Here is a 19993-nt window from a genome sequence, read left to right on the forward strand (position 1 = left end):
AAAGTGTCTTGCAAGTCCTCCATTATGCTTCTCCTTGGTTATATTATTCCTCATTGTATCTCTAGATATGCACAATTGACTCCCTACAACTCCTCTTGAATGAAATAATCGACCCACTTCCCTTGATTATCTATTTCCAGTGTCTTACAAGATTTCCAAGGCTCTACAAAATCAGGATTAGTCTCTTACAAGGTCTTCAAATTATCAAACCCATGTACCTAAACTCTCATCTTAGTTAAGAAATTCCTTCTCCTACTCAATGTGTTACATCCCAAATTTTTGATCTTATAAAATAATATTATAACCATTGTAATGGTTAGTTAGAAACTCTTAGATATCATGGTATTGTGAAACGGAAGTTATGATTAACCTAATTTTTTCATGTGTAAATGAATTGTTAGTTGATTATTGTTATTTTGACTAAAAATGAATGCTTATATTTTAAGATAAATATTAGTGGTGGTTAGCCGTTGTGACAGTTATTAGTTATGGTGTTTTCTTGATATTTCAATTTAAATGGAGAAACATATTATTGTGGAATATGCATTTTTGGTTGTAGGAGTAGACAAAGGGGGGAAGCATTGCTAAATGTGATTCAAGGAATGGGGCACCAATTTAGTCCATCGTCAGAGCATTAGGTATGGGCTCTAACTACTTTGATGAAGGACTTAATGGCTAGGCAACAGAGTATACCTTGGACAGTCATGAGCTACTTGGTCAATTTTTATAACAAGAGAAATACTAAACATTTAATATCATAAGAAGTATTACCTCTCTTTTATTTTGAGACTGTGGAAGTGGTCAACATTGTAAGTTAAAATAGCATGATGACATTATATATATATATATATATATATATATATATATATATATATATATATATATATATATATATATATATATATATATATATATATATATATATAACATATTTGTTTTAAACCATGAGAAAGTATACTCTTTATGTTTTATTATGACTCCATATCAATGAGCATTTGCCACCTTATCGGCATCAAACTTGTAAAATTTGAAATTATGAAGTTCTTGTAACCGATATTGAGCTCTTTCTTGTATCTGAAAGCATGGGAGGCTTTATCTTCCTTCCCTGTGGCTGAAGGATCATTCTTTTTATTTACTTCCCTCTTGTCATGTGATTGCTCTGAACCAAAGTATCTTTTCTTCCTTCCGTCCGTATTCTAGGACATATTACCATACTTGATCTGTAGTATTGGGCCACGCTGGTGGAAGCAATATTGCATAGAGTTGTTGCCTCAAGATCACGTCAATGATTGAATTATTTTCTTAGGTCATGAAACATTTCACAAGTCTTTTCTTATTTCATGCTATGCCTTTTTCGATGCAAACTTCTCTTTATATATCATTGTTGAATGAAGGAATATCATGATCACAAGCTTGGTTACATATCTGGGCTGTAACCAAGGCTTAAACATAGTAAAAATTTCTGAGAAGCATCAGTCCTGCTCATTCTTTATTTATAACCTATGTTCCCCAGGGACGCGTACCCGACCTAAAACATCCGTTTCGGGGACGGGGACGTCTCGGAGACAGGGGGACGAGTATGGGACGTTCCCCAGCCGTCCCCAAATTCCCTTTTTTTGCAAGGGACGTCCCCGAAACTTGGGGATGTGGGGGGGACAAAAGGGGGACGGCCAGCCGTCCCTGGTACGGAAAGGGGACGTCTAGCCGTCCCCCGACCGTACCGGGTACGGCCGGCTGTCCCCTTTTTTTGCAAGCTCAAAACACTAAAAAAAAAACATAAAAAAAAACATTTGTTGTGTCTTTTTTGGTCGGCTAGTGGGCCCCACTCCTCCAAAAACCCTAAAATGTATATAACTTAACACATTTAAATTGTTTTAACCATTCTTTGGTTTTCATTCTATGTTGCAGCCGGCTGAAGTTTTCATTTTGCAAGTAGAGGAGGTAATAGTTTTGCTTCCAAGAGCTTGACCAAGGGTTTGATCTTCTATTTTGTCCACCAAGTAAGTATAAAACTCTTTGTGCTTTCATCTATCATTTTTTTAATAAATTTGTAGCTTGCAAAGTCTGATTTTTTTTTATTTTTTCGTTGTTTCAGCTCATATATCTATTCAATTGCATATTTAAACACAATGAGCAGCAGTGGGAGTACAAGTAGTAGTAGTGAAGAAGAAAATGTAGAGGTTGATGTTGTTAGTAGTGACACTAGGCAAAAACCCAATCGTAAAGCTGATTTGTTTAAATGCCCTTCCGACATTATGAAGAATTTTGCAAAGGGTCATTTCAATAGAAAAAAACCTCTTCTCCAATATGTCACACCTAGGCCAAAAGATAAAAAGAATTCGGGAGGGACTAGGGTGTGGGATTGTCATGTTTGTCTTGATGATTTTAGGGGCAGCTATACAAGAGTGAAGTCACATTTTTTAGGTGTTACATGCCAAGGAGTCAAAGCTTGTCCCAACCTAACCAATGAACAAAAATTAGAATGTCAAAGATTGCACTTAGAGGCTGAAATGGAGGGGCAAAATTTGACAGTGACATCACCATCCATTCCCTCACAATCATCTAGGCATATTTCATCTGCCATTGGTACTAGTGGCAGCCCTAGTGGGTCTAGAGGGAAGAGAAAGATAAGTAGTAGTGAGAAGGGCTCGGTGGAAAGTATGTTTAATGCAAAGGCAAAGGAGAAGTGTGCGGCATCCATTGGTAGATTCTTTGTTGCTAATGGTATCCCATATAATGCAGCCCGTTCCACTTATTATAAACAAATGGTGAAATATATTATGAGCATGAATTCCTCATTTGTGCCCCCCGGTGAGCATAAGCTACGAACCACTATCCTAGATGAAGAGTACTCAAAGGTTGCTTTATTATTTGAGGATATGAGACGCACTTGGGTTAGGACAGGCTGCTCTATTGTGATGGATGGGTGGATCGATGTTAGACATTGGCCACTCATCAATATCATTGTCACATCCCCTGCTGGCTCTTATTTTTTGAGAGCCATAGATTGCTCAGGAAAGAAGAAGGATGCAGATTTTCAGTTCACCATTTTGCGAGATGCCATAGAGGAGATTGGGCCCTCTAATGTTGTACAGGTTATCACAGATTCTGCACCTGTGTGCAAATCAGCAGGTTTGATGATAGAGGGTGCTTATAGGCACATATTTTGGACCCCTTGTTGTGTTCATTCCTTGAACAATGCATTGAAGGACATAGGGAAGATTGAATGGGTGAAGCAAGCGGTGCTAGAAGCTAGAGAAGTGCAAATGTTTGTTTGCAACCACCACACTTCACTTGCTCTATTCAGGTCCTTCTCTAAGAAGGAGTTCCTCAAACCAGTCGAGACAAGGTATGTCAATTATAATTATAGTTTATTTTTAGTTTGTTTTAACTTTAAGTTATTTAAAAAAATTATTTATAAGTTTACTTACATGTGATGCTTTTTGTTTTAAATTTTAATCATTAATGTTTAAGTTCAAATTTTAAATTTTTAATTGTTGCTATAGGTATTGCACATATTTCATCTTGATGGAGAGGATGATTGAGGTGTATGAGGCCCTTCAATTGATGGTGGTGAATCCAGAGTGGGGACGATGGTCTCATTCTAAGTCCATTGAAGGAAAAGAAGTGAGGCAAAGGATCCTTGATAAGAGTTGGTGGTCCACAATGAAGTAAGTTGTTGGTTTTTAAATTTACTATTAGTCTTTTGCTTGCTGATTTTCCTACTAATAATCTTAAAATTCTTAAAATTCTAATTTTGATTTTTTTTTTTTGGCATTTTGATCTTGCAGATACATTTGCTCCGTCATAGCACCCATTGTTGATGTCATTGGATATGCTGATACTGATGCTCCTAGTTTAGGAGAGATCTATGAGACTATTGATAGCATGTTGGGTAAGATGAAGAGAATTGTTGCGGCAAAGGATCCTACATTGGGCTTTTATGAGGAGCATATTAGGCCTATTGTGACGCGGAGGTGGAACATAATGAATACCCCGCTTCATATGGCAGCATTTTCTCTAAATCCCAAATGGTATGCACAGTTGGGTGGAAGGGGCCTCCCATGTAATGATCCTGAGATTTTGGATGGCTTCACAAAAGCAATTGATAAGATGTATTTAGCTCAAGATGCCTCTACTCTTCGTGCACAGTTCCTTGACTTCACCAACCTTCGTGGCCCAAACTTGGGTAAGCCACAAGCAAGGTTGGATAGAGTTGTTTTGGCACAGAGGGATCCTATTGGATGGTGGACTTGGCATGGGAGAGATACACCTGAGTTAAAGATACTTGCCGGTTGCCTCCTTTCACAGGTTGCTAGTTCTTCAGCTGCAGAGAGGAACTGGTCCACATATTCATATATCCACTCTATCAAGAGGAATAGACTTACCTCTAAAAGAGCGGAGAAGCTAGTGACAGTGCATCATGCTCTTCGACTTGTCGATCGCCAGACTCCAGAGTATAGGTAGACACCAGCTTTGCGATGGGATGTTGAGCCTGAGGATGACATAGCACCAGGATTGGTTGGGGTTCCATTAGATGAGACTACGCTTCCTGTGGAGGATGACAGTGAGGAGGATTCTGATTTTGATGCCATGGATTAGTAGAGGCAGAATAGGAGCAGCAGTTTGCTTCATTTTCTATGTTTTGTTTTTTATGTTGAACATGAACATGATTATGATACATTGATTATATGATACTTATTACTTTATGGCAGCCTATAGCTTTGTGCATATTTTGATTTTGATTTTCAGATTTATGATTTATCATGCTTATCATTATGAGTCTTATGATATTGACAATGGTTAATAACTTAATGTTCATTGTTCAGTGTTCTCTGATATTGTATTGATATGCATTTTGAGAATTGGATACTAAAATACTAAATAGTAAAATACTAAAATCGGATATTATTTCATAGATGGCATTCAAATGTTGTATGTTATGGTTCTATAATGTTTAAATGACATGCTTTGTGCTTAGTTTCATATGAATGACATGTATATTTACAAATTTCAATGTATATACTATATTTTAAAATTTTCTTATATATATAGCCGTCCTCGTCCTCCCCCCTCGTCCCCAAAATCGCCAAAAAAATTTGCCGTCCCGGAAACCCGTCCCGCCGTCCCCGTACCAGAAACTTGGGGGAACATAGTTTATAACTAGTTTCTTATCTATGCATATCGGGTGCATACCCTTAGGGACTGAACTGATATAGTTCCCTTAAGACTAAATGCTCAGCCATTGTTTAATGCATAATATTGTATGTTGTATAAGGTTTGTTTCAACGTTTGTCATAAAGTATTTTTTTGACTTATACGCTGGTATTTGCTATATACCTGCTGTGATGATAATCAAAATGCTATTCACAAAATCTGATAGATAAGGATCTTATAATTACTAGCAATCTCCTAGGATGCACCCAAGGCTATCAGAGCCAAGTGTAAATGGTTGAAGAGGAGAGGTATTCCTGCTGCAAGAAGAATAAACTATTAATTAGTGACTAAATTGCATGAACATTTAAAGAAAGAAAATTGTTTAGTCCAAGTCAGCTCATGATTGTCCAAAATATATTCAGTTGTTAAGTCAAGCAGGGGTGATTGGGCTGTTTATTTGACCATCTAAATCCTTGGCCAAGGTAGATTGGAGGCATGCTTGCAAAATTGACCACTAGAGGTCAGGAGTGCTAGCTGACAGAGGGAAGTTTGATGGAGGAATTCCTCAACCTTGTATACTGCTTAGTTGACACTCTAACACTAAAATACTTGGATGACATGACTATGGTGCCCCAAGCCTAACTTGGGGTAGGGAGGGCCTTTCTCGTAAGAGATTGTGTGGGGATATGTTAAGGTCTGCAGTTGGGAGGTCAAGCTTATGTTAATGTTTTTCCTATTCACTAGATGCCGATGTTTGCACAACGCATCGATAGTTATTTCAGTTCATGTATGAATTCTAAATCTTTTACTTGTATGTACTTTTATATTACTTTGAAATGTATAATTGTAAATATGGTTAAATTGATTTGTTTCTTTCAAAAAGTAATCATAGAAGTAAGTTATGGAATTTAATTTAGTTGTCTCTCATATGAAATGGATATAGTTGTTGCTTAAATTTTGATAGTATATCTTGTATAATAAATTTAGAAATAGTTTCATTTCTATATGATATATTTTTAACAAATTACGTCATGTCATTCCGTTATGATATTAGGTTATAATCTTAGAATATGTTCTTTACTTTCAGCTTAGTAAAAATGGCATGTTTCACAATGCATTAGCAACTCTATTTGACTGTCCACTCCTATGCTTCACCACAAATGTGAAATTCTGCAAGTATTCAACCCACTTCATAGGTGTTTGATTCAACTTACTTTGACTACTCAAATATTGCAATGCTTTATGATCAGTATACAACACAAGCTCCTTAGGCATTGAGTAATGTCTTCACTTCTTCAAAGCTTGAGCTATAGCATAAAAACTCTTGATCATAGATTATCTCTTCTTAGCATCATTCAATTTCTCACTGTAGAAAGCAATAGGTTTACCTTCCTGATTCATTACTGCTCCAACTGTACTTCCACTTGCATCACAATCAACTTGAAATACTTTTGTGAAATCAGGTAAAGTCAATACTGGTAATTTAGGTACCTTTTTTTTCAGTGTCTTAAAATCTTATCAACTCCATGTGCCCACTTGAAGTGCTTCTTATTACCTCTCATTATCTCTATCATAGCATTACAATCTGAACTGAAATCCTTGATGAACTTGTAGAACCTTGCCAATCCATGAAAAGATCTAACTTCACCAACACTCTTAGGTGTAGGCCAATCCAACATTACCTTAATTTTCTCACCTGTCATTGTCTCTATCATAGCATTACAATCTGAACTGAAATCCTTGATGAACTTCTTGTAGAAACTTGCCAATCCATGAAAGATCTAACTTTACCAACACTCTTAGGTGTAGGCCAATCCAATATTACCTTAACTTTCTCAAGATCCATCTTCAAACCATTAGCTGAAATCATAAACCCCAAATATACTATCTCCTCTTTCATGGAGGAGCACTTCCTAAGGTTAATCAACAAATTTTCTTATTTTAATCTTTGCAACACTTGCTTTAGGTGCAACAAATGATCTTCCTTACTCTTACTGAATATCAGAATATTATCCAAATGAACAATCACAAACTTACCCAAGAATCGCTTCAGAACTTCATTCATTAGCCTCATAAAAGTACTAGGTGCATTAGTTAAACCAAAAGGCATAACCAACCTCTCATACAAACCTTCATTTGTCTTGAAAGCAGTATTCCATTCATCACCTTTTCTAATTCTAGTACGATGATAGCCACTCTTCAAATCAATCTTGGTAAAATATCTTGCTCCACTCAAATAATCCATGATATCATCCATTCTCAGTAAAGGAAATCGATCCTTTAATGTAATCCTATTTATAGCTTTGGAATCAATACATAGACGCCATTAAATATTCTTCTTTAGTGTTAACACAACTAGTATTGCATAATTTTATTGTATTAAACATACATAAGGATCAAATTTAATTATTGTGAATTGTTATGATTGTTCTTTTAGAACTTGAATCAGACTTGGAAGGATCTCTAACCTTGTGCAAATACTTATACAGGGGCATCTTCAACATGCCTCTGAGATAAGAAGCACTCATAGTGAGTTAAGGAAACTGATAATAAATAACATGAAATCATTATGTAAATATTTGTCATAAGCCCAGGCTGGGTAGAAAGTAATTGATCGTGATAAATAGTGATTGTTCAGGGATATAAACAACCATATTGAGATTCATCAAGGATGACCAACAAGGTCGAGATGAAGAGTGTGGGCTGTCAGTAAATGAACAATGAGCTATAGTTGCAAGATAAGAGGAAGAAATTAGGAGCAAAATAAACAGTTGATGAACTTAAACAAGTATTGTAGATTGAGTTAGCTCATGGTGATCAAGGGATACTAGTCTTGTTGTCAAGTTGAGCGGTGGGTGATTCGGCACATAGTGTCCATGTAAATCCTTGGCTAGGGTAGTTTTAGTGGCATACTTGCTGCTATGATCACTAGAGGTCAAGGTTGCTAGCAGTTGGATAGATGGTTTGATGGGAAGGACTCCATAGCCTAGCTTGCGACCTAATCGACAATCTAACACTAGGATGCTCAATGGTAAGATAAGGGGTGTCCCATGCCTTATCCTGTGTAGGGAGGGCCTTTCTCAGTTGAGATGGCGTGGGGATACTTAAAGGTTTGTGGTCGGGAGGTTAAGCCCCTGACAATGCTTCCCCTCTCCACTAAATGCCAAGACTTGCACAAGATAGAGATATGATCTGCATCAAGTTATCTTCTTTTTGATGGGTACTTTACTTTTATGTAATTCATTTTAGGTGAAGATATGTTAGTTGGTTAATGTTGTTAAATCAATTACTCTCTTTCCATGGACTAGGATTTAATTATTCCGTTATAGTCATTAATCCTTTTCAATTGAATAAGTAGAGTAGTTATTATAATTGTTTCATGTGAATATGAAGGATATTGTTTAGTTTTTTAATAATTAATTGTTTATTTAGAAGTGGGAAAAATTAGCATGTTACCCACTGCTAGATGTCTTCCAATGTTCACTGTGAGTAACATGGAGTCTTCTGCAGTACCAAGAGGATTCTCCTTCCTGAAAGAGTTCTCCTCTTCACTTTGGGTTACCTTTGTTTTTGCCCCACTCAATGCCTTCGGGCATGGTGTCACAAATAGCAAGGTTGTTCTTAGTTGTGTCATAGCAACGATAAGGTCTTTCAACTTGATGGGGATTTCAATTTGTAACACCTATCGTATGACATTTTGTTCCACTTGACCCTATAATGAGGTGCTAGTGGTGTCATTTGTCTCCTTTCGTTCCACAATCATATCCTTCTCAATTATCTATCATTGCTTCTTGCATTCTCCTTTTCTTAGTTTCAGGGTTTGGGTAGGTAGCCTTCTTCGCTTGCGCTCGAGTGACTGCAAGGACCTCCTCTTCGTTCCCTTTAATGTTCAAAGGATTTACTCCAGCCTTTGGGCACTTCGTGTTGTCGTGGGCTTTGGCACCACACCATCTGCATAGCAACTGAGGTACTTCCGCCCATGTGCAGTCTCTTACAAAGTGTCCCCACTAGTTGCATGTTCGACACCGTATCATTGGGTGTCCATTTGCATCATACTGATACAGTCACACCCCCCATTGTTATTGTTATTATTGTTTCCATCTCTTCTTCCATGCCAATTATTACCCACCAGACGAGGCCATATTTGTGTTTGACACATGAATTGGATGCTTCCTGTGTCATTAATATTTTGTTGAGGCCCTCTTGTTTTCATGTTGTACGAGCATTCCTTAGTGGAATGTTTGACAATTTGACATGTGTGACATAATTGCTTCTTTGGACAAGAACATTTCATGTGACCTTCCTCCTTACAATAAGGACACCATAAGTCCCCTTCGTCACTTTTGATGGCATGACTTTTCATGTTTTTTAATTCTTTCATCCTCTATAACATATCTTTTTGAAGGGCTTGAATCTTCTTCGACTCTTGACTGTTACTTTCTCTTGAAGAGTCATTATCGTCATCATCAGATGATTTGTTCTTTTTCTTTGCCATTTTGTTCTCACTCTCGAGGTCCATTGCTAGGTTATTAGCATTGTCGTACGATGCTGGAGGTACTATATTTATTTTCCTTTGAAGGAAAAGCTTTAACCCTTCAATAAACCAACACTTATTTAATCCATCGACTGATGTACTTTCCATCTTCCCCACCAGTTCTTTGAGTCTTTGTTTGTATGCCCAAACGGTCTCATCCTTAGCTTGCTTAGTATTGTAGATCTTGGCGACAATTTCATTGTCAACCCTTAGTAGTCAAATTTTGCTTGGAATTCTTTCCATAGATCAAGCCATGTGGTCATTTTAGATTTATTTGCCTCGGAGTACCAATTTATGGCTACCCCTCGCAAGCTTGCTGGGAATTGCTTCACCCAGTTGTCCTGGTCTAAACCCCTTTGGCCGTCTAGATTGTTTCACACGTTCTGCTGTGTCATAGGAGATCTTCTTTCCCGTTTTTGTTTCTGCCTCCCCATAATGACTGGCGTAGGTACTCGCTGTGTTGGTACGATTGGTTGTGTTGTTGCAATAGGTTGTGTCAGTATCGTAGGCTGTATTGGTACCCTTGAGCTTGGTGTCCCATTATTAAAGTATTTTAGTCTCCTTCACTTGATGTCTCCAAACTATTGAGAATTGTAAGCCTTGTAGATTGCTTTGATCCTTGTACCCCTCTGTCACTTCAATACTTGTGGTGGCACTAGTATCCTCTGCTTCTCTACCCTCGTCTTCTTCTCTCCCCCTACTTCGAGCCTCCCTTGCCTCCATAGGTGGAGTCAAGGCTTGGTTGCCAAGTAAACTCCTCGTTTCTACAATGAAATCTTCACTATTCTATTTGTCAACATGGCTAAACTCCTCTCTGTGTCCACTCCCTATTGTCTCACCTTCGGCCTCTTTAGATTGTCCTTCAACGATCCTTCAGAATCTTTGCCTTCTCTCGGCTTGTTGCACTAGTATGACCCTTCTAGTGGCCTCCCACATTTCAATTTCTTTTTTCGTATTTCTATTCTTATTGAATTTGTTTGGCATAAATATTTCTCTAATTCATCCTCATGCAAGTAACAACACAACAAAATTTGAAAGAACACTTATATTTATATAATATTTTGTCACAATTTGTGTCTTTGTAGTCATGACACTGTGTTCTCTTTATTCATTTCCCCTTTGAGTTACTTCATGTGTCCCTTGCGACGGGCTTCATCTTCCTCTTCTTGACGACGATGTTTTTTCTGTTCTTGATAGAAGTTTTCTAGGACTTGTTGACTTTGGTTCTCTCAGTTAATCTTCTTCCTTTGGTTTTAAAGTGCCATAAATGTTTGTGGAACTAACTGTGGGAGACAACTCATCAAATGGTCAACAACATGAATAACTCCGAGTGTGCTCCAAACAACACCTTTCAGAATTTCTTCTTGTGCTGCTTCTCTACGTACGTATGCTTCTATGGACACCTGAAGTAGTGACATGAAGTCGCTTGTTAACTCTTGTTCATTTTCAAACAACTTAGGTTTCTTGTCTTCCTCGATGTTATGACTGTTATCTACTGTTTGTACCATCACATTCCCTTTGCCGTTCAATCACCGCTTCTTAGAATATTTTAAAGGCAACAGCACCTAATGTTTACAGTTATAGTAAACCGAGTTTAATACATCCTATGGAAATACGAATGTAGTACAGAAGTAAATACAAATGCAATGTTTTAGGAAACCGCAATTGTATCTTTCATTAATGCTTCTCTCAATTACATTACATGACAATACAGGACAAATGAGACAACATCTGATGTCTTTCTCGTAAATGAGAAAGCACACATATACTCCCATCGGTAACTAACAACTTCCCAACATATATTTAACTATTCCCGAGAGATAATACAACTTTACAGACAACTGTCTAGGGGTTGTTAGACATACCAAGCTGCATTGTTTGTAGTTTATACTGTGGCTTATCAGCCAGAGATGAATCCTTGGAAGTTAACAACTTCAGTCCAACCTCAAGAGGTGTAGAAGATGTGTCAATTTGCCATCAAAAAACACTGTAAAAGTCTTGTGACATATTTGATTTGAACTAATAAGATGCTATGGTCAGATTGCCAAAATTTAATTCCTAGGCATTAATGTTAGAGGCTTAGATCTCTCTTGTCAAAAGCTGCACAAAAGTCTTACTAGTTAAACTGCAGTTTCTGTGCTATCTGTAATAGCAGAATCATCAACATATACAATAACGATTACATTATCAAGTACCATCGCTTTTGCAATAAAGTATTGAGTTAGAAAGGCTACTTATTACAAAATCTGTTAAATATTTATCTATTTAAAGATAAGTAGATATTGCTCTTTATGGTGAACTGTTCTTGGAATATCCAATTAGATTTGAACTTTTTTGATGAATCATTCTTGGAATCTCAATTTGATTACAGATTAGTATTTGCTATGTTTTTGTGATTTTCCATTGTGTTTTATGAATTGTGATAGCTCAACTTGTTATTTGTCCAAATTTGTCACAATGTTCACATCTCAATTTCGAGTAACTTGCACAATATGATTATATGTTTGTATATAAACTTCACACACATGTCCTATTGAAAACTGTGTATTACCAGCTGTCCTTGTAAACTCGTAATCATATGTCATATTGAAACCTGTATATTTTCTGATCTCCTTGTAATTCATGTACACAATCTTTTGAAAGAATCCTACATTTTTCAAATTTCCTTAGCTTAAGTTTTGGCAACTCTTTCCTATATGTACTTACAATAGCAGACATGCTCTTTCCATAGCGAGTTAAGTGCCCTAGACAAGTTTTCGATCCTGATTTTTAAGCATTATCCAAACCTATTTACTCTAACCATTTTCTTCCACATTCCAAAGATAATTTATTTTGTTGTAAAATGTTGGAATTCTTTTACATGGTCCTCTTTGGATTCTATCTTAAATATATGTATCTAGTGTATATGTCATATATTTGATATTAGAAACTTTACTTCTCAAGATTGGTTTCAGAGAACCTGTCACACACTGGCGTGGCCTTTCAAAATGGTCTTTCATATCTTAAAGAATTACAAGATAAAATCAAGATAGCAATAACCTTTTATCTTTTTTAATGCTTGATTATTGGTCATAACTTTATTGTTCTTCTCTCATTTTTATTATAATGGATAATTCTGGCAGAATGCAAAGTAATGTTGAGAATAAAAGTTGTAAATCTTTTGGGAAACACTTTGACATTTTTTATTTCTGTACTTTGAAAATCAGATGTCTATTAAAGCTGAGAATGGTATAACATATTTTAATGCAAATATTTGAAAGACTGCTGTTTCTTTTTTTTTTTCTGTGCCTGAAGGACTGGAAATGTAATGGAAAAGGTTATGTTGCATACCGTAACTACATCCATTGCTTAAAGAATTCAAACCACTTGCAACTTACAAGCCAACCCAGCACACCAGGGAACAGGTTAGTTGTTTTAATCAATTTCTTTTTTGCAGTTTATGTAATGACTTTAAGTGAAAAGTTTGTGTTAATGAGTAGAAATCATTCTTGATATACATTCACTGTGGTGAATCTTAGTATATCTGGGAAGATTAATATTCTATGTGTGTTTACTTTTATGGCCTAGATGCCAATGAGGGTACGGGATACAGACTCAGGTGTGTGATATGACATTTATTCCACTTGGGTATGGGATACAGATTTGGGTATGTGGGTACAACAACTTTTTTCCTTTGGGAATAGGCATTGGTATGTCTGCACACAGATTATATATATGTCTACAATTTTTTGAAGGAAAATTATTATACATAATAATATTATGTATATTTATATGTAATAACCTAAGTAACCGGTTCAAATTTGGATGTGGATACGGGTATGAAAATCCAGTATGCGTATATGTGAAGTTTTCTTTTTTGAGTTTTGGGTGTGTTTGGGTGTGTGTGTGTGTGTGTGTATATATATATATATATATCAATTGATAGCATAGTTACAAGCCTCAAACTCGGCAAGCCTATATTGGGCTCCAACTTGGATTCGGAGGCCAAAATTGCCAAATTAAAAACCTATAAAATTCAAAGATTTTTAAGGATTTTAAGTATTTTTCATGCATCATTTAGCCAATTAACATCAAGAAAACAATCATTGAGATAAATAGAAGCTACTTTGCACACATACACAACTTTTCATAGATCACATAAGTATAAATGCGATTTTTTGAAAGAAATTAGTTAAAGTGAATAACATAATAGAAATATAGTGTCACTGTCAAATGTCTACAAAATTCACGGGATATGCAATCTATGGAATCAAAAGTTCAAAACATATATTAGTCAATTTAGTATTTGGTTCAATGATCAATTTACTACTAAGTTAATAGCTTCTAACTTTCTAAGTACAATATTGAATTACTTGATCAGGAGTTGAGAAAATTCAGCAGTGTTCTACTTCTATTAGTCCAGCCATCGGTCATGATGGTGCAATCCTTTGTGGCCCATACTTTACGCTGCTCCTCAATTTCAGCTTTTACATCAGCCACTTGTCAAGCCAAAATAGGACCTTTTAGCTCCTCTTCATTAGGGGCTTTGAACCCTTGACCACAAAAAGTAACAACATCTATGGCAATTTTCCAATAAGGAGACCTAAAACAAATTAAATAAACAAATAAGTATACTTACTAAGTTACTAGCAAGACAAGCAAGACACACAAACTTTTGAGTCTTGAAAGCATGAGAAGACATACAAATTAAAAAATAAAATAGTAAGTACCTTGCTGCATTAAATGGAAGGTTGCTGTACAAGAAGAAATCTCCAAGTGTGAACTTGGCTTGCTCATGCTTCTCCTTATTTCAAGCCATGCTCTCAAGCGATGGTTGAACAGCTGGAGTTGTGCGTGGAACAAAGATGGAATCAAGTGTGGATCTTTGCTTACGAACCCGAGGCCCAATGCTCACACTCGCAGATCCAGTAGTACTAGTAGGTGGAACTGGAGGGTGACTGTGATAGCTTGAAGAGCCCTCTACACTTCTTGTTCTAGAAAATTGTGCTATCTCTTTGTGTTGCTTTTTTTTAACTCTTTTTTCTCTTAAGATGCCTCTAGAAAAGCTTGCATGTCGTGCATGACATCTTGGAGTACTACCTTGCATGGTTCAGCATCATGCCTTGGTGTATGTGCAAGGTGATATTTCAATCTATAAATGCCTCTCCCATTATGTGTTACCATACAATGCCAACATGTAACAACTCCTTTTTTATGGCCAGGAGTGATATGTTTCCCAGCCTTATCCCTTATTATTGCAGTAGGGTTGGCATCATGGTTAGTTTTAGGCCTAAATCCACTATCCTCAAGCTGAGACTTGATGTTGCTGCTGCTGCAATATATCATAAAAAATAAAATAAACAAACATAAAATGAAACAAATACTAATACTAGTGCTGCTCATTTTAAAGTTTTTTGTCAACATAAATTGGAACAAATCTAAAGACAAACAAATGCAAGCCAAAAAAAGATTCATGAATGTAAATTTTTTTACAAGAAGTTATCAAGAAGGATTCCTCCCTAGCTAAGAGGGAGTGCTGATTTTATTGTAGCTATGGTCATATTCCTTCAGTCAACATAGATAACTTAAAGGTTGTGATAATATAATTATTGTATTAAACAATAATTATATTATATAAACAATAATTATACTGATATAATTATATTATATAATAATTACTATTATTATACTATAATATAATAATTATCATATATTATATAAATATAATTTTAATTATACTGCAATGAAATGTGGTGTCCCTTGGTTTTTGGGGCACCACCAACATATTCCAAAACAGATTGAAATATACACATTCTGAAATTATCAACATGGTATCAAAATAGGTTTGATGAACAACATATCTTAAAGAAAGAAAGATATATTTCATAGACAAATACGATATCCTCTAATGGTTATTATTTTTATTCAGACTTGGCGATTATTGTGAAACACCCAAAGTATGAATTAACACTATAGCTTTCATATGAAAGAATATAAATCTGTGGTTGCAACATTGGAGTGGCTCCACATAGCCCAATAAAAGTGGGCGACAAGCTTCTAGACTCAAGCCCATAAATGAACTCTAATTAGAGAAAATGATCTATTTTTTTGTTTATCATGAAAATAATGATAATTTGAAATATATGCCCAACCACTGGCGACCTCTGAAATTCTTGTGGTATCTCTCCATATAAGAGACACTATATTAATATTGATTTAATTGGTTCCTTCCCCACCCACTAAGCTTTAATTATCAGTCACTGTTGCAATCTGATTTCTTGCTTTCATAAGAAATTAAATAAATTTAAGTTAGTTTTATTTATTTATTAATATAGGCATACAAGTGCAAAAAAGGATACGAAAATAAAATAGAGAGCTAAACTTGTTTCATTATTTCTTTAAAAAAAAAAAAAAAATTTCACTTTGAACTTGAAAAGATCCATCAATTTTTTTTAAAAACCATTAAAAGTGTAACAACCCCTTTTCTTGGGCCTCAACTAGCATATCATCAGAATACATTTTCTACTTAACATTCATGAGAAGGTAGTTAGAACAATTATCTTACATGCTTATATAAAAGAGATTAACAGTTACAAAAATATCATAACTAACAATTGAAGGAAAAATTAAATAAAACTAAATTGATTGGATTTACAAAACCCTTAATTCCAAAACTGGAATCCACCCAGGGCAATATTTGCAAAACCATGGGTTAGTCCACATATACCGCTTAGGGCACAAAAGTTATAACACTGTATTTTAATAATCAATACCATTTAGGGCAACAAAGCTACGGTAACATCCTTGTTTTCCCATTGCTTATTATGACAATTAAAAAAAATAAAAGATATGTTTATCTTCATATTCACATGAATGAAGGACAATTACAACCATCAAGTAAGCCTATCTCCTATAGATAGTTACATTTCATGAGCAATTTTAAAATCAACTGATTTTACTGATTCCCGAATACATTTAAAAGGAAACTGATTTCTAAGCATTAAAGGGAATAATTGATTAACCATCTAACATTTGTTCAGCTTGACATTCCAAATATCATTAAGGGCCCGTTTGTTTGCTAGAATTAACCTGGAATAGGGAAACTGGAATAGGAAAATTGGAATAAATCTATTCCAATTTTGGTCCAATGCAAGAATAAATCTAATTCCAAAAAATACTTGGAATTCGATATATGCTCATTTTGGGCCAAAATTGGAATAGATTTATTCCAATTTTCCTATTCCCGTTTTCCTATTCCAGGTTAATTCCAGCAAACAAACGGGCTCTAAAGTTGAATACTCATTACCAAAAGATATTGAATGCAGATCGTATCTCTATCTTGTGCAAGCCTTGGCATCGGGTGGAGAGGAGAAGCATTGTTAGGGGGGCTTAACCTTCCAACTGTTGATGCTTAAATATCCTCCCACAATCTCATCCGAGAAAGGCCCTCCCTACCCAGAAAAATAGACAGGGAGAGCCACTGAGCATTATGGTATTTAGAGTATCAACCCATTGCTCAACTAGGCAACAAGACTTATACAATGGACTACCACGAGTTGACAAGGATTTAAAACATCTTTTTTTTCTTGCTTATGTTATTGATAGTTATTTCCTTTATCGTGCAGGTATAACTTGTAGTTCAATGATTGTCATTTCACACCCTTCATCTCGACTTATGCTAGTCCTCCTTGATGAATTGCTGGGGTGAAAATATAAGCATCTTATAATCACAACCATTGCATATGCCTGACCTAGGCCGTGGTATTACAAAAGATAAATAATTCTTAAAATTTATTCTTGACTTCACAATGGTATAGTCTCTTATCTTAGAGAGTATATTGCAGATACCTCTGTATAAGCTTGTACTAGTTGGATCTCTTTTTCAAGCTAAGACAACTTTGATTTTTCAACTCTTGTACGTATTTCAAGACCGAACATAAGTAATAACAGATCATTTCGAGCTAGGCTCTTTTAACTTATAGGCTAAAGCTTCCAACCTCACATAATAAATTAAAAAGAACAGAGACATGAGTGCATGACCTGGAAAAGGGATTCCTTGGGCTATAGGAAACGGTTAAGCCTAGCACGACTTCTTGGTAACTTTGTAATTGAATACAACTAATACTTTAACATAGAGCAAAACCCCAATGATGTGCAATCCTTTATCATATTGTCACAATGCTATATGCTTGACACGATTGTATGCAAAAGCAATATGCAAAAGAACCTTCGAAGGAATTAGTAGAGGGGTATGGTATGGAATAAATTGCAGAATAATATGTAGTTTTGATGGAATACAAGTTAGAATAGTGGGGAAAATTCGATGGTTTAGTTAGAATAGTGGGGAAAATTCGATGGTTTGAAAGCCCTAAAAATGGAGCTACGATGATATGAAATTCAAAGCAATAGGTGGCTATGTTGATATGAACATCAGAGCAGTATGTCATTTCAATCATATGGAAAACCATAACGATAATGTAAGAATAGTACAATGGTGACTGTGGTGCCTCCCCTCCAAAATGGAGTGCGTAAGGATTCATAAGAGCTATCGCATACGTAAAACTCGTCCTTCTTGGTTGCATGCTCGATTATGAGCAAGAAGGTGAAAGGTGGCAAAAAGAGTTATTAAACCAAGAGCCATTGGAAAAATATGTGGCAATATCATAAATTAAAATGACCACCAAAAAGACGTAAGACCTGATGAAGGATTAAGAAAAAATGTGGCCACTCATGGAATAATAAATAAGACTTTGGCAAAGGATGAAACAAATAATATTGTCTTAATATATAACATCATGGTATCTATAAATACCTATATATGTATGTATGTATATACGTGTACATGCGTAAACCTTAACCATATATTTCTTACATATATGCCAAAATTATCAAGTATGCGTACACATCCTTATATATATAAAATTGGTTTACGTATATACACATATACATGTATAGATATTTAGATATCATGGTGTCAATATGTTAGGACAAGCTTAAAACACTAGGAGGCTCTAACCAAATAACACAAATATAAAGGTATTAACTTGTTCAAAGTTCAATTTATACTTAGTGATTTCTTCTATTATTAAGTGATATATATATATAGCTCATAGTCGTCCATCGTACACTCTTGCTTGTCTAGCCATTTTCCCTTGGCCATACTAGTTCACGACCCATACCTATTTTCCCAGTGATGGTGGTGCCTTCCGTGCCCAATTCCTTTCTGGCAATGCTGCCCCCCTTCAATGTGCTCGAGTAGAAAAGAAATTTTTCACGAGAATATCATATTTCTCAATATAATAACAATTACTATAACAAGTTATTATTTACATCCATCACAATGGCAAACTCATGATACATAACCAACTTTTATGAGTTTTCAAGGTAAAATTATAACAACATCATAATGCTTAACTAACTTGTCATCTTCATATGAATTTATAACAATTAACCATCTTACCATTTCGTATGATCATAACTAGTTTTACTTGTCAAATGACTTCACATGAAATCTCAACGACTATATAAACATTTTAAAATTGAGCCAAAATTTGGGATGTAACAGAAAAACTCAAGAATTGGATCAAATACTTTCCCTAGACACTTTGTGAAAGCTTATGGGCACCTCATGACGATCCTCTTAGAAAATAATCACCTGCTCTTTGAAATGCCAAAATGGAGACCAAATGAGAAGAGAGAAAAATAGAAAACAAAATGATAAAACGATGAAGGCCCGTTTTAGGGTTTTATGGAAAAATAAAAATAAATAACTCTAAAAAGTACATGTTTAAAGTGAAAATTTTCACTTTTAAAAAGTTTTTCCAATTTTTTGGCTTTGTGCGTCTAGATGTGCTTGTTGCGCATAGGGAGTGTTTTTACTCCTTGTGGATGGGTTGGGATGCACATCTCGTTCACATTGTATTCATATGGAACAAAAGTGCTCCTTGTATGTATCAGAGCATATTGCACAGCCACATTTGTGCCCAAGCGAATTCACACCCACGCCCGGGCCTTAGACTTACACACCCGATAACAAAGTTAATTTCTTATAATACCAAGAAATTAGATTGCAAGGATGGCTAGTAGTGAATGTTCAGTGGGTGGGGACGGAACCAATAGATTCAAAATTAATATAGCACCTCCTTTGTGGAGACATATGACAAGAATTTCATAGGTTGCTGGAGGTGGGGCATATATTTGGATGTGTCATTATTGTGATGATAAGCCAAAAAAATAGCTCATGTGCAAATGCAAAGATAAAAAGGGGTTGTCTCCTACGCACATAGTAGGATTTGTCAAAGAACAAGAAGAGGCTAACAAATT

General features: G+C 35.6%; 3 protein-coding genes across 3 annotated transcripts in view; all 3 read left to right on the forward strand.

Annotated features, from left to right (window-relative positions):
* LOC149576983 (Transducin/WD40 repeat-like superfamily protein) overlaps window positions 1-19993 on the forward strand; it is a 95062-nt gene that overhangs the window by 32180 nt on the left and 42889 nt on the right. Inside the window, exon 2 of the mRNA XM_089821478.1 lies at window positions 12986-13095. Coding sequence (XP_089677604.1) covers window positions 12986-13095 — 110 coding nt within the window. The remainder of the gene's footprint in view (window positions 1-12985; window positions 13096-19993) is intronic.
* Window positions 1201-3391, forward strand: LOC149576984 (uncharacterized). Its single transcript, XM_089814999.1, has 3 exons — window positions 1201-2000; window positions 2096-3349; window positions 3382-3391. The coding sequence occupies exons 2-3, from the start codon at window positions 2130-2132 to the stop codon at window positions 3389-3391; spliced, it is 1230 nt and encodes a 409-aa protein (XP_089671125.1). The 5' UTR covers window positions 1201-2000; window positions 2096-2129.
* Window positions 3506-4709, forward strand: LOC149576985 (uncharacterized). The gene is made up of 2 exons (XM_089821490.1): window positions 3506-3671; window positions 3792-4709. Exons 1-2 carry the CDS (start codon window positions 3529-3531, stop codon window positions 4465-4467), a joined length of 819 nt encoding a protein of 272 aa, XP_089677616.1. The 5' UTR covers window positions 3506-3528; the 3' UTR covers window positions 4468-4709.

The sequence above is a fragment of the Cupressus sempervirens genome, chromosome 1, assembly GCF_028749045.1.
Source record: "Cupressus sempervirens isolate cs-2001-9-10 chromosome 1, ASM2874904v1, whole genome shotgun sequence".
NCBI lineage: Eukaryota > Viridiplantae > Streptophyta > Pinopsida > Cupressales > Cupressaceae > Cupressus > Cupressus sempervirens.